Source organism: Xiphophorus hellerii, chromosome 2, assembly GCF_003331165.1.
Source record: "Xiphophorus hellerii strain 12219 chromosome 2, Xiphophorus_hellerii-4.1, whole genome shotgun sequence".
NCBI classification, from domain to species: Eukaryota; Metazoa; Chordata; class Actinopteri; order Cyprinodontiformes; family Poeciliidae; genus Xiphophorus; species Xiphophorus hellerii.
This window is the reverse complement of record NC_045673.1, coordinates 30,124,489-30,148,637: the sequence shown is the minus strand read 5'-3', so window position 1 is coordinate 30,148,637 and position 24,149 is coordinate 30,124,489. Positions and strand designations below refer to the sequence as shown.

The window sequence follows — 24,149 nt, the reverse complement described above, 5'->3', positions numbered from 1 at the left end:
AGAACCTCTACCTTGTTGTCTTCAAACATCTCTGTGTAGCTTTAGCTGGATGCTTCAGCGTGTTGTCTTGCTGGAAAATAGATTTTATTTTCTATCTTTACAAACCTTCTATGCCTGTTGCTGAGAAGCATCCCCACAGCATGATGCTGCCACCTACCATGCTTCATAGTAGGGATGGTGTGTTTGACGGTCAAAAAGCTCCAGCAAAAACTTTCTTTCACCTGACCATGGAGTCTCCTACATGGATTCTCTCAAACTCTAGTCCAGCCTTGATATCCAGGTGGCTGGACCTCTGCTGAATTAGGTCAGCCTCTTTTAAAGGGAGTCAATATTTATGCAATCACTTATTTTATATCGGATCATTTTATTGTCATTATTTTTGTAGGAATCAGTTTTCATTTTTGACAAGTTTTTTTTGTTTACTGTTTGGCTTATTTATCAAAGTATAAAATATTCTTAGGCACTGTATATGTCACAGAGGCTATATGATGGTTAATTTTCTCTGGAGCAGGATCCTGCTGTTACTGGGCTAATCCTTGCTTCTGAACACTTATATACTGCTTTTAACAATTTGAGGATTTTCAACATATAGTAATGTCAATAAAAATTAGGACACCCTGTCACAGCCTGTGTTTTGACAGATGAATATTTAAGTAAATGATGCCTTTAAGCTATTTCAGACAGTCACTCTGAGCTGTGCTGCTGTTTCACAATGGATCTTTCACACTCTCTGCAAAATATATCAAGCATATTAATACAATGTGGGCAGTCTATTTAAGGTTCCAAGCGTTTTATCACACTTTTGCTGTTTACCTGCCTGCAGGTGGCTTATTGAAAATACACACTCATGCAATTCTTCAAGCTGATCATTACGTCTCAGCCATGCCATGTCCAACTCCAACCATGATTATCAGTCATCAGCTGATGAGATCTGGGATTTGTCGTTGAATTCTGGTTGAGTCTTGCAGGACTTGTAACTCTTGGGTTGTGTTCAATGGAGGACAGGAGGCTGCAGACTCATCGAGACAGTCAAAATCTCACAACCACACTGGTTCTGGGGATTCCCCAGTACCAATGTGGTACACACTCTTTATTAAAGAGTGTGTCCTTTAATAAACACACTCTTCATTAACCTTACAAAGCCCATTTGAATGGCTGCTACATTATCAAACATGCAAAAAAGCAGAGTCCTAACAACCCCTAAAGTTACTAGTGTTAGGGAGATAAAGTACACATGTCTGTTTCAATCCATGCATCGATAGTAGCAAGGGCATGGCAACCCTTGCTACTTCAAATTCTGACTCACCATCAGAGGTGGGGAGGGAGGAGCGCTGTACTTTCATACCTGAACAAGGGCTGTGACAGAGTTGTACCAAGCTTTACCGCTGAAAACATAACTGTTGAGTAGTGAGACTCTTTAAGGCCGTACAGTGTCCAACTAAACAAATTGCACCAAATTTGCCCAGAAAGATAGAACCCTAAATAACCTATGACCACCATGATCCAGTCATGACACTTAAGCAGCACTGGTGAGGTGCTGCTTAAGTGAAGCTACTACATTTCATATTATGACATTCCTAAAGTATTGCCCAAAGTAAAAAAAAAAAAATATCACCACCTGTTTTTTATTTTAGCAAAAGATGGCAAAAAAAAGTAATAACTTTTGGAAAAAATGACATAGGTCATTATTTGAGGAATGTGACAATATGCAGCAAAGGGTTTTTGATAGGTTAGGAACTGAAAATTTTATTTGTATGGCATCCTGTTACCATACTGACAGTATGTAGAAATGACAAGTAACTTACAGGCTGCTTTTAAACAGTATAGTTTACTTCTCTGTTGGGATCATTCACACTGTCCATTTTAATTTTAACACTAAAAGGACATGAGCCATGAAAAGATGAAAGCTGGATAAAGCTTCACCATATGAGTTCTTATCTAGAACAGTTTTTTGGGCACAAGGCAGACACACAGATACACAAACACAAAGAAGACAATAAACTGCTGCTGGTGTATTGTTTGGAAGCTGACAGCTGTTTTATGTCACAGCAGCTGGTTAAACAGCCTGTTTTCTGTTTCCACCTTAACTGAGACCAGCTTGGAGGCTCTGTCTGTCCTGCCCCTGATCCTGCTTTGAGGTCCAGGGTGAAACTGGAAGTCATAGATCACCTCAGGCCTTCAATGTTAATGTCTTTGAAGTCAGAAAAAAAACAACTTTGTATTGCCTTAATTTAAAAAGCACACATTTATAGTGGTTTGTATATCTCACTTTAAATTGAAAACCTACATGTAGACACCATCAACCAAAAATATTCACCTTCCAAAAAAATGCTAAAGTTTTAGTAATTAATCATTCCCACTTGACAAAAGAGTGTTGCAATGAGTTTTTAAACTTCATTGTGAAGTTTCCAACATCAGTTTGCCTTCTTCACTACAGGATATGTCTACACTGCTGCACCTCCAGCCCTCTGAATGTTATCCCCATATCTAATTTTATGGCTGTTTTTGATGCTGTTGGCCCCAGTGTTGTGGTCAGATATGGGCGACATGGGCATCATGCTGCATTCTGTGGGGGGCAGCATGAGGGTCAACACCCCCCACCCCCAGTCTTACAACTGGAGGATCTGAATGTGAACAGTGACAAAAGCCATCTTGGCCTGGTTCTTGGCACTGCTGTGGCAACTTGTTTGTTAAATAAACTACATTTTCATTTAGCTCTCCCCAACAGCTATAGGTCAATCTCTAAATTATAATTTCTTCCTCAAAAGTCCTTGAGAAAGTTTTTTCCGGAACAACTAAATGGTTATCAGTAATGTATTTACGTAAACTGCACTTCATGGAATGGCCTTGCTGAAAATTTTAAGCGATCTGGGAATGGCAGCTGACTCCAGGGAGTTTTCTGTTTTGATTTTACTGGATCTTACCTTGGCATTCAACACTGTGGGTCATAGACTCAAGGATTATATGATGTTTTAAAATGGTTTAAATTACATCTTGCAGAGGGATATTTTACTGTTTTTATGAATAAGCATGTTTTAGATGCAGCTATGCGTTGTGATGTAGCCCAGGGATGTGATTTAGACACAATCCTCTTTATATTGTATCTTTACTCTTTGGGTAAACTTCTTAAATGTTATAAACATGTGTCTTATCACATGTGTATGCAGATGACATACAATTGTATTGGTCTTCAAAAATGTTTGAATTGCACAAATTACAAAAAGCTTAGCCAATGTGTGAAATCAAACTGTGGCTCCATGGGAATTATCCTAAAATGACAAGACAGAAACTCTAAACATTATGCTCCTAGTGATAATATCTTGATTATGAGGTAACATGTTTTTATCTCCTGTGAAGAACAGTGTCAAAAACTTTTATGTTGTTTTTTTTTATTTTGACAGTCTGTCGAGACTCACTGTAAACAGGTTGTTAGAAATTGTTTTGTCATTTAAGAAACAGCTCTAAACTCTGATTTTTTTGTATCAAATTCAGAACCAGAAATTAATGATCATTCATGCTTGGACTTGTTTAAATAAGATAAATCTGGCTCGCTTTCTGACTTTGCAGAATGTGTTTGCAAGGTTTCTTGGACTGTGGGAGGTAGTCGGAGTACCTAGAGAGAACCCACGCATGCACAGGGAGAACTGGGAATTGAGCTGGGAATCAAACGCAGGACCTTCTTGCTGCAAGGCAACAGTGCTACCAACTGCACCACTATGCAGCCACATTTTAGAATTCCATTTAAGATTTTAGTTTTGATATTTACAGCACTCCATGCCCAGGTACCCACTGAGATTTCTCATCTAACTAAATGCTGCTGATGGTTCATTTGAAGGCCTGTGGAGCTCGAGCTCTTCAGGATGTGACTCTGATGGTGTTGAACTCTGTACCACTGTCACTGTGCTCACAGCAATTACTGACTTTTAAACACACTCATTTAGGCTGGCTTTTAGTTCATTTGTAGCCTTTATTTTTTGTTTTACTTTTGTGAAGCACTTTATTTTTAAAAGGTTCTAAATAAAAGCTACTTATTTACCGACTTAGTTCATTATAAAATCAGATTCTGCATTGGATTGCTTTTTGATGAACTGCAAAAAATCTACATAGACAGATGAACAACACTGGAACATATAGACCAGCAGTCCATATATCTTTCATGGCGTGCAAAAGTCCAATCTGATAAATTACACAGGTACTAAACATGGAGGTGGGTAACTGATGATATGTGGCTGTTGTTCTGCCCTAGGAAATTGCTATCTTGGTGTCTTGGTGTACCTGACATGGATTTTCAGTGTTACTGTACGAGTTTTCCTCCTGCTCCACTCCCTTCCAAGTTCCTGTCACTGAGAGGCTAACCCACTCTCCAGATGAAGTACTCAGCTTCCTCTAACATCTCAATTCGTTCTATGAGACGATTGACACCCAGCCAGCTATCTACTTCTCCAGAACTAGATTAAATAAGTCTACAGGGTATAATCCACATCACAATTCATATAAAATCTATTTAGCTGGTTATTGGTGAAGACTCACCTGCATTCTAAGTCCCAGGGATGTTCAAATAGCTTGTACTGTACTCACTCTAAGGCAGTCTATAAATACTTCCCATAATTTTGCACTAAGATGATTTTACTACTGTTGAAGAACCTTTGAAAGACAGTGACTCATAGCAATTTAATGTCAATAATTCTCTAAAATGTTATAGACTTTTTTAATTAATCAAAATTAGAAAAGGTCAGTACAGCTTGATTAAATAATGAAAAATAATCCATCCATCCATCCATCCATTTTCTTATATCTTTGTCCCTAGTGAGATCCGGAGGGGTGCTGGTGCCGATCTCCAGCGAACGTTTCGGGCGAGAGGCGGGGTACATCCTGGACAGGTTGCCAGTCTGTCACAGTAATAAAAATAATAAATCCCAATCTAAACTAAACTAACCTATCCTTCCTTAACACTGCATCTGAAGGATGCTAACTAAAAGATTTTGGAAAACAGAAACAGACTTCTTATACCTGTGAAACTGGGGATCTTCACTTCCTGCTGTGGAGGTCCGTCTCAGATGGAAGGAAAACTTATTTTCTAAATGTTCTGTGTACTGCAACCCAATGCTGGGAAGCACAACCAGGTCAGGCCACGACAGTGTACTTGGACAGTCACCTTAAAGTGTAGAGAGGCTGCTAAAAGCAGCAGGTCTAAACTGTAAATTGGTTAAAAAAATCGTTTTGGTAAACTTAGTCACATCAAAAACTATATAAAGTTAAGTTTTAAAAGGCTTTTGAAGTTTCACATGATGCCAAATGGAACATTTTTGTTGAGAAAACAAGACAGCCTATATCCAGACAGAATTTTATATTGTCAAACATTTTTTTTCAGAGATTTAATGGCCCAAGGCCAAACAGCCAAACAGTAAGATGTCAATAAAGACATAAAGATTTTGAGTTAAGGACTTAATGAACAGACTGTGACTATCAGAAGGGGATCTTCATGAACGTCCTGGTATTTTTTGAATGTGTCATATTTATAGGGTGGCTAGAGTAATATCTGTTCCTTACTGTTCACAGTGCGTGTATGCAGCACTGTTGCCTTGCAGCAAGAAGGTCCCGATTTTCACTCGAGAAAAGCATTTTTCTAACCGCTGTGATGTATTGATGAACAGGCAATTTCCCCTCTGGAATCAATACAGTATATTCTGATTCTTCTGAACTTGGCGTACAATGATATAGTGAACTCCTTGCTGCTGCCAGTAGATCAATTTTTATGGATCTATGGGTATAGATGTTCTATGGGTATAGATCCATAAAAATGGATCTATGCCATTTTTGATCTTATAACTAAGCAAATGAGATCATCCAAAAGTCTTGAAGCACACAACTCATTCACTTCTAGTTGGGTAAGAGATTGGTCAGTTGCAGTGCAGACTCAACAATGTGCAACTTGTCAAACAGCCTACCCTCATTAGAACATTTTATGTTTTATGTTACACTGTTACTATGATACGGAGAAATATGTTAATTAAAGAAAATTGTTTTAGCACACATTTGTAATAGACTTTAGTGACTTGATATGTTTTTGTGATAATGTTTCTGTTCTGGATGCAGCTGGAGGTTATACATACAGAAATCAACGCAAGTTAGCAGAGGACATTGACTGGTCGTATGCAGGTAAGTTTTTTATGAATAATATCACAAAAAAAATTATGGCAGTCTATTATGTTTTGCTGTTGTTATAAGCCTTATTGCTTCTATGTTTGCTGCTGTACAAATTATCCACACAAGACATTGGGTGACATGTTCAACCATGTTTATACTAAACAAGGAAAACCCTCCATGATTATTGTGAGATATTATAGTATCTCAGTTATTAAGATGATGTGCCATTAGACCTAATTAACTAAGCTCTATGGTATCCAGCATATAAATATTTGTGGTCAGGCTTTATATAATAACACAATCCTGAACCACATAAAAAAACCTAATGTTTGCTCACATTATAAAGTTTGCAAGTAAAAAACAAACAAAAAGAAAAACAGGCTTTAGATCATTGCACCTGCTAGTGAGTCTATGGGCAACATTTCATTTCAAACATTCACACGATACTGTTAAAATTGTATTTAAAAAATTATACAAGTAATATCTTATTTCATTATAAATCGTTTTGAAATGTTTTCCACATGTAATATGGCACTTATCCAGTACAATTAAACAGAGAACAAAAGAAACAAACTTTGAAGGGAAGAAAATGCATAACAACAACCCTTCATCTACTACCTTTTTGAACAATCTTCTGATTTAACTCTAGTTTTCATCCATCCATCCATTTTAGTATGCTTATTGTCATGATTTGTGCGGTAGAGAGGTGGTGAGGCAGACGCAGAGGACCCAGGTTGTAGTGAATGATGGTTGTTTAATGATGAAATAATCCAAAAGACCAGAAATCCAGGCAGCACACATGAAGTGACTTAACTAAGCTCAGAGCTGGTAGGAACTGGAAACGACTGAACCAAAACGACAGACTCGACAGCAGACAAGAACCCAATGAGACAAGGACCCGACAGAGAACATGGAACACAGGTGACATTAAATACACAGAGGGTAATCAGGGAACGAGACACACCTGGGAACAATCAAGGGGTAGACAGAACAACACGGAGACTCAAAAGACACAGGAACCTAAAGCAAACACACTGAAAAACTAAAATCAACACAAAGAAAACCAAATCCTTACACTTATCTGGGGTTGGGTTGCAGGGATAGCACCCTGAATATGGAGGCCCAAACTTCCCTTTCCTCAGCCACTTATGCCAGGTTCTCCAGGAGAACCTCAAGGCATTCCCAGGCCAACCAAGAAACATAGTCCCTCCAGCATGTCCTGGGTCTTCCCCTGGTGGGACATGAACACCTCACCATGAGGTGTGTGTCTTTGGAGGAGTTCAGGAGGCATCCTATGTAGATGCCCAAGACACCTTGTTTATTTCATGAAGGGGCCTGATTGAAGACAAGGTTTTCTCAATACAAAATGTTTTTGCTTATTCTTCTTATTTTTCTAAACAGAGCATGTGCTACCACATGATTGGAGCATCTTGTTCCTCACAATAGTTTCTTTATTTTAACATTTGTCAGGTTTCCTAGATCAGTGCTAGAAGGGAGATGGTCAAATATAAAATTCAGCAAAATTTTTCTGTATGCCTTTCAGGAGGATTAAACCAAAAACACTGGGCCAAGAAGTTTCCTTTATGCAGCAGTGCAAAGCAGTCTCCCATCAACATCAACGAGGACCTGGCTCCAGTCAAGCTGCAGTACCAGAAGCTGAGGTTTGATGGTTGGGAGAGTATGACGACTGACAGCACAACCATCAAGAATGATGGCAAGACAGGTATGAGCATTCACAAGGGAAATTATCTCTAAGTAACATGAAGGGGTGTGTTGTAGATGCATTATTTGGCAGTCTGAGGTTGCAGCGATGTCACAGTGACCTGATGTTGGAGCCAGCAGATGTGTGGGGGCCACATGTACTGCATCATCCTGCACTATGTTGTTAAGTGTATATCCCATCGTTCTATGTAATGACAGTCCTCTATCTAATATCCAGAATGCAACCCATGTCAAACTATATAGCATACAATAATATAAAAATGTAAAAAATAACAATAGCATCATAATTACGCTGTAGGACTACCATGAAACTCAAATTCATGTTTTTGATTAGTGTTTGTAATGATAAACAGAATTAGCAGAATATTTGTTTTTGGTACATCTGATATGTTGCATAAGCAACATAATTTTTTCAGAGGAGTTTAAATATGAACTTTGAGCACAAAGTTGCTCAAAGTTCACCTCTGGTGAATAATTGAATTTAGAGCCTGAACTCCAATTCATTCATCCTCACACATCCCACATGCATGTGACATCTTTGTCTTTTCTACTGTCAGTGGCAGTCAATGTGGATGGAGACTTCTACATTAGTGGAGGAGGTCTCAGGTCAAAGTTCAAAGTTGGGCGCATAACCTTCCACTGGGGACGCTGCAATGCCTCCTCAGAGGGTTCGGAGCATAGTCTGGACGGAGTCAAATATCCTTTAGAGGTAAGATCTAACTCATGAAGACTCAAGTGTGCTGTAGGGTTCGCGTTAACCAAATATATTCCATCTTTGACCATTTTAGATGGTGATGGAAAAATCTGACAACCCTCTGTCATTTTGACAGATTATAATTTTTCCTCCTGACCACTTGATGCAGACAAGCTGAGATTTTCAACTTTACGTACAGAGTATGTTACAAAGGTCAAGAAATCAAAACATTTACCATCAGAGCATCATCGATTAGATGTGCTACCAGCAGCGGTAAAGTCAGTAGAGAAGGTCCATGGGGGATTTCTGCATCTCACTAGGTTCTTTTTCAGATTTGAAGTGGAGTTTTTCGCTGGAGAAAAGTTTTCTTCCCACGCACAGTGAACAGCAAATGTTAACTAATGTTGGTATTTCCACGCTGCATAGTTTTGCTGCACTCTCTCACACTTAATGTTGTCTATTGCTGATCTACTTTGTCTGCCTACCATGATGACACACTCTCATACATGATTGTCATAAGATGCTCACAAACTCACGGTTTCCTATTGCACTGTGCTTGCATGGAAGTAACAGTAATCTCATTACTTTTTCATCATTTTTGCAATTATAATCCCTTTACTTTACTTGCTATTTAAAAAAGTAATCGGACTACAGTAGCTTGTTACTTGTAATGCCCTACTGCCCGTCACTGCTCACAGGTGACTGTGCAATTCCATGTGCATCAGGAGGAAGTGAGACTGCTTTCAGACCACAGTTGATGACTCATTCTTAATACAAGTTCCATTGATGTTTTGTTTTTTTTGACCCTATCAGTCAAAATGAAAGACCACAAAATAATGTAGCACAACCTCTGGTGTCCAGTGATACAGATCAGACACATAATGACAGTGAACTAGGACCTGATTCAAAGTCACTCCTGCTTTTGGTACGGATCATTTACCATGTCTCCTGTTGACTTCAAAGCAATTTTTTATTAAACTATATCCCACTATCTATTTACTTCTGGGCAAAGCACCTAACCCAAGTTGTCCGCCAACCTATCCCAGTCACAACTTGCCAGTGTGCCTTGTTACTATGCTCATCACTTTGCTCATCTCTCCCCTTGTGTTCCTCTGTTTCTCCACGTTTGCTGTTTTGGATTTTGCTTTGGATTTTGTTGTGCTCCTCTGGATGTTCCTTTGTTACTGGATTCTGATTTTGTTTCATTAAACGCTGAAGACCATTCTACGTATTTTGCCTGCTGCTTTTTGGTCCGCCTACAACACAACATGATGGGAACACAGAATGATCAAACTACAATAAAATAATAAAAACACCAAAACAATTCAGGCAAAGTTTAAGTAATAACTAAAATCTATGGTAAATGTTAATATTCCTTCCAATAAACTGTTAATGTTAAAGGAGAATCTTAGAGTATGTGTTTTTTTAACATAAAAGCAGTCTGATAAAATGACCTAGAGAGGAGAGCCTCTCTGTGGATTTTGTGCTTTTTGGTGTCCGACATGTTTTTGCCTCATTGCATGCTTATCCTATTTGAAAACTAGAACACAGAAGTTAGAATCCAAAAGAAATAATGTTGATGCCAGTAATAACCATTATAACAGGTTTTGCTTTTCTCCTGTAGATGCAGATCTACTGCTATGAGGCTCATCAATTTGACTCTTTAGATGAAGCGATCCAGTCCAGTGGCAGGATCACAGCACTAGCTGTCTTGTTTGAGGTATGTTTGAAGTGTTGAATTTCAATAAAAACGATCACACTGAAATTGTTTTGTAAATTTATTCAGTATCTTTTTTTACAATCAGTTATTTTTATTGTAATTGTTGTTTTACATCCACAAAAATATGTACAATACAACATAATTAGGATATATGCAATGATCAGTGTCCTTGAGTGAGATAGAAAGAACTGAGGAGTGTTGTCTAATTTTCTGGGCAGAGAGAGGGCAAAAAGTAATGAAGAAAGGGCCAGTCCTGACAAGTGCCTCTAAGTATGGGAAATAGAGAGGAACAGGTATTACCAGTCTACACCATCGCAGACAGGTTATCATAGAAAACCTTTACCATTTGGATAAATTGTGGACCTAGTTTGAAGTTGTCCAAGGTGACCCAGAGATAAGGTCACTCCAGTCTCGAGAGACAAGACAGAACATGGGAAATCGGTTGTTTTTGCTGTATGAATAATGTGCAAAGAGTTTCAAATACCAATCTGCCTTTCATAAATCCAGTTTGATTACTATTTATCAGTCAAGATAAATGTCTATCGAGTCGCATGGCAAGCACTTTCCCATGAGTTTGACATCCCCATTTAAGAGGGACAAGGGTCTGTAGTTACTGCATTGAGCTGGGTCATATTTAGATTTGAGAAGTAATGTGATTAATGTGGCATTGGTGCTTGAATTAAATGAACCTTTGTCCAATGCCACATTGATCACACCTAACATTGGTAATGTCCCAGAAGGCAAGGTATAACTCTGGTGGGACACTGTCCTAGCCTGGGGATTTGCCTTTTTCAGAGAGGCAAGGTTTCATAGAGGCAAACTCTTCTAATGTAATGGAGACACTAAGTTTCTCTGAATCCTGAGCAGCAAGAGTAGGGAGCTGATGATCCCGAAAAAATTGCTCACAGTACTCAGCATTGAACACAACTTCAGATGAGTAAAGAGAAGAGTAATAAGTTTTGAATAGCAAATTAATTTCACGAGGGTTCAGTTAAGGTACCTGTAGGTGTTTGGATGGACATAATGTTGAAGAGTTTCTCATTTTGCTTCAGTCTTAAGGCCAGTAAATGGCTCAGTCTGGTAGCAGGGGTGGGCAATCTCAGTTCTCGAGGGCCAGTGTCCTCCAACTCTTAGATGTCTACCTGGTTCAACATGCTTCGATCAAATAACTGAATCACCTCCTAAGTGCAGTCAAGTTCTCCAGAGTCCTTCAAATTACCTCATTTTTTGACTCAGGTGTGTTTAAGCAGAGACACAACTAAAAGTTGGAGGACACCGGCCCTCGAGGCCTGGAGTTGCCCAGCCCTGGTCTAGAGTCATTGAAATAATTCCTTCTAGTTCTATGATTTAGGAATTCAGCTCTTTGTCTTAACAATGATTTTAGCTCCTTCCTAGTCATTTGGTAGTCTTCTACCAAACCTGCATTAATTTTTATAAAGGTTTTTAAGGTGCTACAAAAGAAATTGCAGACCTCTTCATTTCTAAGAAGTGATATATTGAATCGCCAACATGAAGCTTCAGGAGGAGCGTGTCTAGGTGTCTAGATCATTAGGTGAGCTGATACAATGCTGTAATCCAATAGTGAACAAGGTACATCATAAATTTCAGAGAATGAATTAATGTATACTAAGTCAATGCCCATTTTTAAAGTATATAAATATGTGGCAACAGAAGGGAGTCTGAGAGCTGATGATTTAGAACTGATTCCATTTCAAATCATGCCTTTACTGATTCCATTTCAAATCATGCCTTTACTAATCAGTTATTGATTAATTACATTAGAGCAACAGTTTGCAGAGAGTCTGCAGAGTCAAAAGCATCTTACTGTACAATAGCGTCAAGGGCAATCACATCTTACATGGTGTTTTTGCAAAGGTCTAAAGAACAAAATTATTGATGAGCTGCAATCTGCTAAATATCATTATCATAGAAATATTTTAGTTGAAGCATAAAACATCAAATAACTGATATAGAAAACCATAGAAACTCAAAACCTGGAGGAGACTAAAATCACTGGGATATATTTAAAGGTCACTATGCTGTTTTCAACAAGTTTCAATAAGTATTGAAAACAGCAATACTGGTAGTTTTGGTAGTCCTCTACCAAACCTGCACTTGGTAGGTTTAGTTAGAGGACTTACCAAATACTTGTTTTCAATAAGTATTGAAAACAGAAGCATACGTTAGTATTAAAAACTACAACAGTGTAAAGGATGAGACTAAAATGAGACGAAAGTTCTGTATCACAGCTCAATATTACTACTTGTCAGTATTTTTACAGGTGAAATATTCAGATTTGAGAGTAAATCTCAAATCAGTAAAAACTAATTATGACTTTTTTCTTTGGTTCAGACAAGCACTGAAGACAATATGAACTACGCTCCCATCATCAGTGGTATCAACAGTGTGAGCAGATATGGTACAACAGCTTCTTTAGTTTCCTCGTCTTCTTTTTTGCCCTTCACTTCTTTTGCTTGTCTTTCATTGTTTTTCTCATTTGCTGTCTAGGAAAGAGTGCAGCGGTGTCACCGTTTACCCTGCAGGGTCTCCTGCCAAACTCCACAGAGAAATATTTCATCTACAATGGATCCTTGACCACACCGACCTGCGACGAGACTGTCGAGTGGATCGTCTTTAAGAACAAGGTGGCCATATCTGATGAGCAGGTGAGAAATTAGATGTCAGTGTTAGCAATAAAAATACTTTATTTACATCTGGTATGTACAGTAGCTTTACAATGAACAAATTCCAATAATGGAGAGTTGATATACAGTGCACATGCAGTCATTATGTAAATAGTTCAATGTGCAAAGAGCACTAAGTCACCAGTTGGCGTGTGCAGGAAGATGGATGGTTCATGGTAGGAGAGGTCCTGAATCACATTTACTGTCATTGTCCTTAAAACAGTGTTTTAGGCCTTCACTCACAGAGTTGACAGGATAAATTATCATTCCACAATACAGGGAATGAAGCAGTGTTGGGTAGGGCAGAGAGAAAGCTGTCAGCACATCAGGTGTGTTTGTTTGTGAAAGGCTGGCCTCAGAGTATCTGTGTGTGCACAGTCATCCATAGGTAGAACTCATGGAAAACAAACATCGTCATACAAGACTCATTTAGGATATTAAAGCTATGGAAACATTCACACGCACACCCCCCCAAACATGCACACACACGCACACGCCCGCATGCACACGCCTACATGTAAAAACTCAAAACAACAATAATCATGTTAACAGTAGGGCATCCATCATATTATTATTTTTGTTTGAAACAATTTCCAGAATGCAGATGGACTCAGGTTTAAAATGCGAGACTTGAACATCACAGAGGAGAAATGGCTTATTGAGCTTCAGTGCTACTTCTACTCTGGCTGCATTAATGTGTCTTTGAAGTTGTACGACAGGTTCTGACTGGTTTACATTCCAACCGGGTTCACTCTGTCAGAACTTAATGATTTTAGCTGATGCTTCGAGTTCAGTGTTGTTTGTGAGTTTAAGAACATGCTGTGCTTTGTAACGGATGAGTCAGTTACTCACCTGATTCAGGTACATACACAGACTCATAGACAAAAGACTATCATAATCAGATTTATATTCCTTCAAGTTTTCCATACTCTTACAAACTATGAAAATGCTGGAAGAGAAAGAAGCTCTGTGTGCAGCTGCAGTGACCCTATATTCATTTGAATTGGATTAATCTTGGTGCTGTGTGGAAAGTCTTACATCAGGACATGGTAAAAAAAACTATTTTAATCTGTCACAGCATATGAATAGCAACACATGATCTACCATTTACTGCTGTGGAGTGGTGACCTGTCCACGGTGACCCCTCCTCTCACCTGTTGACTGCTGGAGATAGGCACCAGCACCCCTCGTGATCCTATAAGGGGTAGGGCCTACACCCCTAGTAGGGTCACAAGCATGATAATGGATATAGGGGTATATAATTTTTCCTGCCTGTCATGTCATCTGACCTGATTCAAATATTAAACTCATCCCTCTCACTGCTGAAATGCATTATGGGTAAATGAGATATGCTAAAACCGATTGAGTTAGCTTTATCTAGCCAAATCAGAAATTAGTAAGGTCTTTAAACATTTCAATTTGAAACCTGAACGCGTTGAAATTGATGGCCCTCCTAATGAAGATGAGGAGAACCAAACAGAGGAAGAGGAAACAAGAAAGTGTTTGTGCTATTGCTGCCACCTTCAGCCTCATGAATGAAACAACTGAATAACACATACCTCTGGTTGGACTGCGTGATCCGGTAAGTAGTTCTGTAAGTAGCTCTGTGTCAGGTCTGGTCTTTGGTCGGGTGTCGGAGCCCTGGTTTCACACTTGGTAATGCTTTTGTTAGGTCCTTCATCAGTTTTGCTCGTACAAATGACTCTAAGTCTTCTGGAGAGAAATGTTGCGGACACAAATGTGGATCCTTTCGAAGTTGCATTTGGCTGAGCATTGTTCTAAATGCATCATCCAAACAACTCATCCAAACAGGCAGTACTTCTTCAATCTTTTTTTAATTGTATGATCACAAACATTAATGTTAAATAAGATGGCTGAGGACTGCAGATTCCTGAAGATGTTGGTACTTTGCACAATTTGTAGATCAATGTCTAATTTAACCTGATCCAGCAGGTCTTGCTGGGAAATCCATGGCAACTGTTCCTACTGACAAATGGTACTCCAAATAAATGTTGTATTTTTTTGGAGTATGAAATTAAAATGCTTCTTTTCAGCACAGATGTATTTTACACGCTATCAGATACAGCATGCTTCCTACTGCTATTATTGCTCTAATGCTACTGTGGGTCCTCCTGTTTGCAGCTGGAGATGTTCTGTGAGGTGATGACGATGCAGCAGGCTGGATACGTTATGCTGATGGACTACCTGCAGAACAACTACAGAGATCAGCAGGAGCAGTTCATGGGCCAGGTGTTCTCCTCCTACACAGGCATCGAGGAAGTGCAAACACCAGGTTGGTCCAACTCCAATCTGAACGTTTTGCAACTGTTAAGGCTGTTTTTATGCAGCAGTTTAAATTCTGCTCTTTTGTTTTGGGAAAGTTGGAATTTTAATTTTTTTAACGATCTTAATGACTACATCATCCAAGTGTTGATTTTGACATTTATTTATTTATTTATTTCCCCTTATGAAAAAATTCCTTTAATAAACTACCATAATATAAACAAAGGAAGTAGACTGTATTGTAATTGCAAATTTATGGCTGCTGTCATTTTAACTCTGAATTTAAGATAGTACACAAAGTAGCATCACAAAATGCCATTTCTTTAGGTAGAGCTGAGAGTTGTGTCACTGTGTGCTCCTGCTGTAGAAAAGAGTAAGATCACTTATGATGATAAATATTATCATTGGACTTCTGTTGGCTCAGGTCATCATCACAAGTCCAGCAGAACTTTTTTTCATGCATAATCCTAATGTCTCTTAGATTCAGTTGGTAAGACACATTTTCTTACTCCATGAAAGGAAGAATCAATGGTTTAAAACCGTAAAATAAGGTGTTGCAAATTTGATGGATACATTTCAATCAAATAGTTATGAAACTATTTGATTGAATCTGCCCTCTAGTGGTCAAAGCTGGGAAGTCACCTAAATCAGATTTCCATGCAACACTAGAATCATCCATAATGACTGTTTTCCTGAGAGCAAATGAAGGACATGAAGGTCTTTCTCCTGACTGACATGTATGGGTATGGTATTTTCACATAATCACACACAAGAAAGAAGGTATGAGTAGTGAGAGCAGAGATTTTAGTTCAGCTCTGCTGAGAAGGAAGTGTGTCAGTGTTTGCACAGTTTGAGCCTCCTGCTACCTATTGTAACTGACCCCTCAGCCCCTTTTAATCACTGATAATCCCAGATCTGACTTATCTTTCATCTGTATTACTGTTAATCTTATGTTTGACCCAGAATCATTCTGAAAAACACAGTAAATATTTTAACTCTTTCCTGTTTTGTTTAACTTTGAGATTTACATTTCATATATACCTTCTGGATGCTGGAAGGTAAATCAGAACGGGATATTCTATACATTTTATGGCGATAAAGTGTATAGAATTCAGAAAAGACTTCCTGTGATCAGAAGCTTTAGCAGAAGGGCTTGTTAGAGGCTAAACATAGCTTTAACTCAGATAAGCTAATCTGTCATCAGCTTAAATAAACTGCAAACTGCTTTATGCAGTCAGATGGAAGCCACTCATTTTGTTTCTATACCATGAATGTCATATCAATAAACTTTACAAAGACACAGAGGTCCAGAAATAAATCATCAGATTAACCAATCAGGGACTTCAGCCTCAGTAACACTCAGAACCATTTCCAGTACTGCAGAAATGTTTTGGAGGCACTGTGTCTAATAACGGTCAGAACAATAAAATCGGTTACAAGTTTGATAAGGATGACTGGAAGTGTCCAGCAGCAGCCTGGTATACTTTATCTGTGTCTAATAATTTGACTTAAGATTTCTATTAATCGTGATAAAAAAAATAAAAAAACAGTCATCAGGGAACGTTCTTACTGGTTCTGACCAGTTTTTGCTCAGCTTCGTCTGCTTAGAAAAACTATTTTTAAATACTGTTAATTTGTTTGAATACAGCTTGTTGTTGATAAAAGCATGGCATATTCTTTAACCTTACTAAGCAGGGGAGCTCATATAACTCCTGTCTTCTCTCCTCTGGTCACCAGTTAATTTCATGCCCACAGTGGGACAGAGTTGCTTGGTGGCTTTCAGTAAGTTTCTAGGATTTAAACAGATAATGTCAGTTTAATGTCTGGAATGTTTAAGGTACAGAGACCCTTCTGACTTTCATAAACTTGTCATCCAACATCAGTCTTAGCGGTTTCACCAAGTTTGATTTGCTACTCAGCTTTGTAGCCACCTCTCTGGTGCTTTTCTTGTGTAAGGCCTCATCAACAACCTTTTTTCTGTTCCTCCACCTTAAAGGCAAGGTGACAAAAATAAGGACAAGTTCTGGTTCTAAAGGATGCCATCACAGGTTGCTGCCACTGCTCTCCAGTTTTTACCCACAGTTTGTGTTGGGTTTCTGGGTTGCTGGGATGTTTTGTAGTTTGACTTGATTCTAGTTTCATTATTATTTTGTGTTAGTTTCTTATTTTGATTAAATCTGTCTTATTCCTGTTTTCCTCTTGTTCAAGTCTTCTTAGTGTTTCTAGTTATGTTTATTTCTTATTTACAGTTATTCTGTCACACTAGTTTTATTTTTTATTTTTTAGTCTAGTTCAGGGCCGTCAAAGTCCAGTCACAGTGGCACCGCTTTTAGATGTGCCACAGGTACAAAACACTGGAATGAAATGGCTTAATTACCTCCTCCTTGTGTAGATCAGTTCTCCAGAGCCTTGCTAATGACCTAATTATTCTATTTAGGTGTGGTGCAGCAGAGGCACATCTAAAAGTTGCAGAGCAGTGGCCCTCCAGGACTGGAGTTTGACACCTGTGGTCTAGTTATTTTTTAGTGTTAGAATTATTTTCTGTTCCCATCTGTATTCTGTCTCTCCCTCTCCTCAGTCTGCCTCCTGCTCCCTCCACTCACACCTGCCATCAGTTAGCTGATCAGTCCAGGTCTTTTGTTCATTCACCTCCCTGGTATTGAAGCTTCTCATTCTTATTCACTCCTCGCTGGATCCTTTTGTGTACTCTCGTCACTTTCCCATGTCTTCCTCGTGGCTCTTTACTGGTTTCTTTTACTTGAATTTTGTGTTTTGCGTTTGTGCCCTGGCTTGTTGTGATCTTGTAACTTTATTGTTGTTCATCATTTTTCATTAAATTCCTTTTTCATCATCTATTTCTGTTCAAATGCAGAACAAAAGTCCACTGTTCTGGATTTGGATCCACAACCAACTAACATCACATCATAACAGTTTACAGGCAGCTTTCTCCTCGGTGATCATCATCTACAAAAATGCCCTAATACTCTGCTCCACACACACCTGATCTATGATCTTCACAGTAATGCATTTGGATAGGTATCTTTCAGCATACCAGTGCTAGCACTCTCATTCACCTGTCCCAGCAACTTCGCTATTTCACAATGAGGCCAGGGAAATTCTGTCCGGGTTGCACTTACCTGCACCTAACACTGATTTCTATATGGACCTTCATTTGGCTTTCACAATTACTTGGCTGCTGATCTCTTCCAGCCTCATAATAACCAGAGATGGGCAGAGAACCCAAAAACTGTACTCAAGTAAGAGTATCACTACTTCAATATATTTTACTCAAGGAAAAGTAAAAAGTAATCATCCAAAAATTCCTCAAGAGTAAAAAGTCTACTCAAGTATTGAGTAACTGCTCAAATTACTAGTTGTTCAATATTTAAAAATTACATAATTGGTAAAACAAAAACTGTAAAGTTAAGTGGAAATTTTGATATTTTAAAAGAAGAATGACAATAATTCATGTTAGTAACAAAAAATTAATAAAATCAGGCAAAAGAAAACTTTTCCAAATCAGTTTCTTTCAATAAAAATTTTCTGAAACTCTAACAAAAACTGCAGATCTGTGTCTGTTGACTTTTTGGTATTCTTCAGTGGGTAGAAAATCCATTAATTTTAATCAAGTAAGAGTAGCAATGGTTTATGATCAAATTATTTCACTAAAGGTAAAAAGTACAGTGAAGTAAAAAATACTCCTAAAACTAAGCTGTGAGCTGCAATTGGATCGGTTCTATTCGAGCACTGCATGCCCAAAGCCACAAGCTACAGCTGTGTCTGCATTGTTGGCACAAAGTCACGCTTGTTCCCAGTGTGATCAATGTGATTATCTGCAGCTTTTGGCAGATGATCTGGTGCTACTGGTTTCTTCAGGATACAACCTTCAGCGTGTTCTGGAGTGGTTCACTGCTCAATGTGAGGTGACCAGGATTGGGAGTGAGTTTCTGCCTCAAGTGGAACAGTTTAAGTGTCTTGTTCATGGTGGTTAGATGGAACAAGAGATGATCAGACAGATTGAGGCTTTTTCTGCAACAACATGGGCTCTGCTCTGATGTGTTGTGGTGAGCAAATAGTCAAAAAGTAAAGCTTTCAGTGTACCGGTCTGTGTTATCTTTGGTCAAGAGATGGAAGACCAGGAAGATACAGCGCATCACCCATCACCCAGTACTAATATCTATAACTCAGAGAATAAACGTTAAAATACTGTTGTTAGTTTATAAATCACTGAACAGTTTAGCACCACAATACATTAAAGATCTGCTGTCCAGACCTCTCAGATCTTCTGGTGCTGGTTCTGCTCTACATACCCAGAATGGAGAAGCAGCATTCAGCTTCTATGCACCACAAATCTGGAACAAACGTCCAGAAAATTGCAAAACAGTTGAAACGCTGAGTTCCTTTAAGTCTAGACTAAAAACCCACCTATTTAGAGTTGCTTTTAAACCAAAATTAATGAAATACTAAACAACACATTTGATGTGTAATGGTGACTCTTGACAAAATGTAAAATTGTTGACTGTAATTTATAATTTAGCATTTTTGTGTTTTTATTATGTAAAGCACTCTGTTACTGGAATGTGCTATTCAAATGAACTTGATTGACTGATTATTAGTAAAACATTTTGAAAATCACTTCAGAATTATTTACAACTTTGTATTCATTTTGTCACATAATCTTCCAATAACATATAATTAAATCTGTGCTTAAAATGCAACAATATGTGAAAAGGTTCAAGTCATAAATACTTCTGGAAAATACTGTGTTCCAGTACAACCCTGATAGACAGTCAATGACATAAGATACATCTTCTATAATGAAATATTAGTTGGTGAAGATGTTTTCCCACCATCAGTTTAAAATTTTGATCATTCTACATAATATTAGAAATAGGAAATGTTGTCTGCTTGTAAAACAAATTATCCAAATTTTGTGTGATGTGGTGATGTTGGTAGGAACAACTAGAGTCTCATAATGATGTTAAAGTTGATTTTTTTTTTTTAAACTGGTTCCAATATTGTTTTGTTTTGGTAAAGTTATGCCACATCTTCTAGCAGATAGCAATTGCTTCCTGATGTCTTTATTTAAATTTGGTGTTTGTTTTTCTGTCAGTGTGCAGTTCAGAGCCTGAGAGCATCCAGGCAGCTCCCCAGAACCTCAGCAGCCTGCTGGTGACATGGGAGCGGCCAAGGGCAGTGTATGAGACCAACATTGAGAAGTACTCCATCACCTACCAACTGGCCAAGGCAGAGCACTCTGTCCTGTCTGAATACCTGACCGATGGATATCAGGATACTGTGAGTAATTACCCAAAACTTAACCAAGAGCACACCATTCAGAGACTGAGATCAATCATCACAAGCTGCCAACTGAATTAAAGTAAAACATTTATTATGAATCACACTGCAGTTTATATGTATTAACTGATTAGAAATGTGACTAATGAATCGTACTAACACACATATGCAGTCGAACAACAATGATTTCCTCGAACATCAGCTCCAGCCTTGCCAGATACTGTAACAAGATTTTTTTTTAGATGACAACTACAGTATGACCAAACCCCTGTGAAAAATGAAAAATTAGTTTTGAACTAGTTGGGGTGATTAAGCTGTACAGTCAAAGTGGATCTCATCTTTCACCCATAGGGGGCAATACTCGATGACTTATTGCCCAATTCTACCTACGAGGTACGAGTGGTGGCCATCTGCACCAATGGTCTGCGTGGACGCGTGAGTGACTTGCTGACAGTTGTCATGCCCTTCGATGACCTTGGTAAGAGCGACCGCGCCTGATGCCAATCATAGATGCTTTGAGACTTCTCACTCAGATCCCCGGTTTCATTCAGTCTAACAGAAAGGAGCAAAAAGCTTCTTATAACATGTTCATAGGTCTTTCTCTTTGATGGATGGAATTTATACTTTGCTATACTCTACATCATCATGCAAAACAGACTGATCTACTTCTAGTATATTTTGATTTAATATTTTGGTACTGTTCTGAGCAACTGACCCTCTTGTCTTGACACAACTATGACATGAAAGAAGGCCTTTTGCCTTCTAGCACTTTGAATTGTCCTGTCCTGGATTATTTATTTATATTTATAGTTTATGCCTTTTCTATTCTTTACATTCTTTGAACTTGTTATTATCTTATACAATAACAATTTATTTCTCAGAAAATGAGTCATAGTAAATGGCTTGAAATTACTATTTCTATAAAAAGATTCTGAAAAGATTTTCTTTGATAACTTCTCTTCCATTTTTTGATGTGTTGTTTCCTGATACGATTGTCTTTCTACAATAGTTCAGTTAAACTGTGAGTATTTTCTCTGCTTTGTAAATGTTGCTCTACATTGCTGATGAAAGAAGTGTGTTCAGACTGAAGTGGAGTTCTGCCGTTTTTATTAGCAGTCACTGTCTAACCTGTGTATGAAAGCACTTTGTCATTTCAATGGGGATCAAAGTTCATTATGTTGGAATGCAAAGTGTGACGGGAAGGTACAAGAAAGATGACATACAACCAAACTTTGCATTTTTTAGGCCTTTGCAATTGCGATAATGCAAACAATAATATTGTGATAATTGCAATTGAATATTTTGTACAGCTCTAAAAATAACTTAGCATGGTTTTTAACTTTTATAAAATGTTGCCTTATATTTCTAATTACTTCAACCATAAGTAAGTTCTGCTGCAGAATACATTCTAAAATATTCTGTTTTCTGATACACACATAAACTTATACTTACACACATTCACAGATACATATTACTGTTCACCAACAGTTTCTGGGATTCTAAGTGCAGCTTAGTGCTGGTAAGATACTGACTACTAAGTACTCAACAGAGCTCCACTTAAAAACAAAAATAAAACTAAGTTATAAATAAAGTTGAGCCAAAAGTTTGATAAACCTGGAAAACTGATCAAATCTTATAATGGTGCCCTGCTATCATGCTCATGATTATTGGTCAGAAATACATTTAGTGCAAATACATTTTTAGATAAACTACAATTCCAAAATGAAAAGTTTAAATTGTTTCAGTTGAAATAATTAAAATCATGTAGCTGGCCTCATGGTGTATTTATATGAAGGGAGAATTCCCATTTGATGATTGTTTCTTTTTTTGTTATTGTTTTGACTTATATTTTGATTTTTTTTTGACCTGCTGAACCTTAAAATATCTTAATCTTTTAAATATTGTCTTCATCTTTATCTGTCTCTCCCTCCTCCATTCTCCTTATTCCGGGCTTTCTCTATATTTTACAATTATTTTATTTGTTACTTAATTGTAGTCTGACGGTGTTCTCTTCAAATATGTTCCCCACAGATTTCTGTTTTTCTAAGATAACAGTTCATACCTCACTTTTGTCCATTGGTTCATGTTTTGTGTTTCTGGCTTTGACTTTTCTTTGGCATCTGTCCCTTCTGACTCTTCCTGTGGGATAGCTGTCTGTATGTTTCCAAATTTAGTACATGTAATCATAGAAATGGCAGTCATTGTGATCTTCAATATTTTAGTTGTAATTTATGTTAAATAAATTCTCTATCTTGTTAAAAAGGGAAAAATCTGCATTCTATTTCATTGTCAGTCAGTAGTATTCAAGCCCACAAACTGTTTGCCCAACTAATAATGTACGAGATGAGAATGCAGTGCCATCTAAACAAACTGTTGCTTTCACTTCAGTTTATTTCATGGGTTTATGTGGATAAACAGGTATTTGATAACTTTAAACATGTTGGTTTTCATCTAGTGGTTAAAATGGTTATTTTGAGTTGGAACCAAACACATCAAAGTTCCACCATCTTGAGAAAACACCAGTCTCAAATGCCATCAAAGTTCCTTTAAATGCTGCACTATGAAGACTCGCTATAATCTAATTATTGGATTGAATTTAAAAAACAATTGTTTACAACAAATATGATGATGAAATTTATTTGACATGTGCTTTGACTGAGCACATGTTTAATAATTTCATCAAGATTGTTTCATTGATGTCATTATGCTATAAAAAATTTAGAGAAACATGGAAAATTAAGCTGCTTAAAGAGTCTACTTTTCTTTTTAGCATTACATGTCTGTTGTTATGACAACAAGAAACAAGTCAGAATGAAGTTAGTCCTCTGAGTTTATGCACAAAATTATACCTTTTATGCTTGAATGTACACTATATTGACAAATGTATTGGGTCACTTACTTCTTCACACACCTGATCTTTAAAGACATCTCATTCCTGATCTGTAGTTTTATCTTTTTCTGTCACAACATCAGCTCTTATTGAAAAAGTGTCCCAGGAAGGTTCAGGAGTGGGTTTAGCAGAAAATTTGGACCATTCTTCAAGAAGTACATTTGTGAAGTCAGACACTGATGTTGTTCACAGTTCTCACACTAATTAATCTAAGTGTCCTTTCAGGTTGAGATCAAGACTCATTTATCCATCTCTTTATGAACCTTGCTTTGTGTAATGGTGGACTGTCCTGTTGGAACAGGAAGGGGCTTTCCTAAACTGTTTCCACGTTTCAAAAGCAAAATGTCCATCATGTTTCTTATGCTGCAGCATTATTTGTTTCTTACACTGAAACTACGAGGTTGAGCCCAACTCCTGAAAAACCTCACGCCACAATCCTCCCTCCACCAAACTTTACACTTGACACAATTCAGTCAGAACAGTGCTGTACTCCACAACTGCCAAGCTCTACTTTTCCATTAGATTGCCAGAAAGAGAGACATGATTTGTCACTCTAGTGAGCACATCTTGTGTCCATGACTTTGCTTTGCAGTTGGATGCAGCTGCTCAATCATAGAAAACCATTCCACTGTTTATGAACTGGGCCATTCTTTAGTCACTAACTCTGCAGAGTTGGTGACTTCAGCACATTGTTCGCCTCAGGTTGTGATG

General features: G+C 37.9%; 1 protein-coding gene across 6 annotated transcripts in view; it reads left to right on the top strand.

Annotated features, from left to right (window-relative positions):
- Nucleotides 1-24,149, top strand: part of ptprz1a (protein tyrosine phosphatase receptor type Z1a) — a 90,001-nt gene that overhangs the window by 27,043 nt on the left and 38,809 nt on the right. For all 6 annotated transcript variants that reach the window (XR_004336680.1, XM_032546244.1, XM_032546245.1 and 3 more), the window contains 9 exons: nt 6,097-6,159; nt 7,691-7,870; nt 8,427-8,578; nt 10,188-10,283; nt 12,636-12,702; nt 12,792-12,949; nt 15,110-15,260; nt 20,364-20,548; nt 20,900-21,026. Coding sequence is in view for 5 of the 6 variants with exons in the window: in XM_032546244.1 (XP_032402135.1) it covers nt 6,097-6,159; nt 7,691-7,870; nt 8,427-8,578; nt 10,188-10,283; nt 12,636-12,702; nt 12,792-12,949; nt 15,110-15,260; nt 20,364-20,548; nt 20,900-21,026 (1,179 nt within the window). In the remaining variant the exon portion in view is untranslated. The remainder of the gene's footprint in view (nt 1-6,096; nt 6,160-7,690; nt 7,871-8,426; nt 8,579-10,187; nt 10,284-12,635; nt 12,703-12,791; nt 12,950-15,109; nt 15,261-20,363; nt 20,549-20,899; nt 21,027-24,149) is intronic.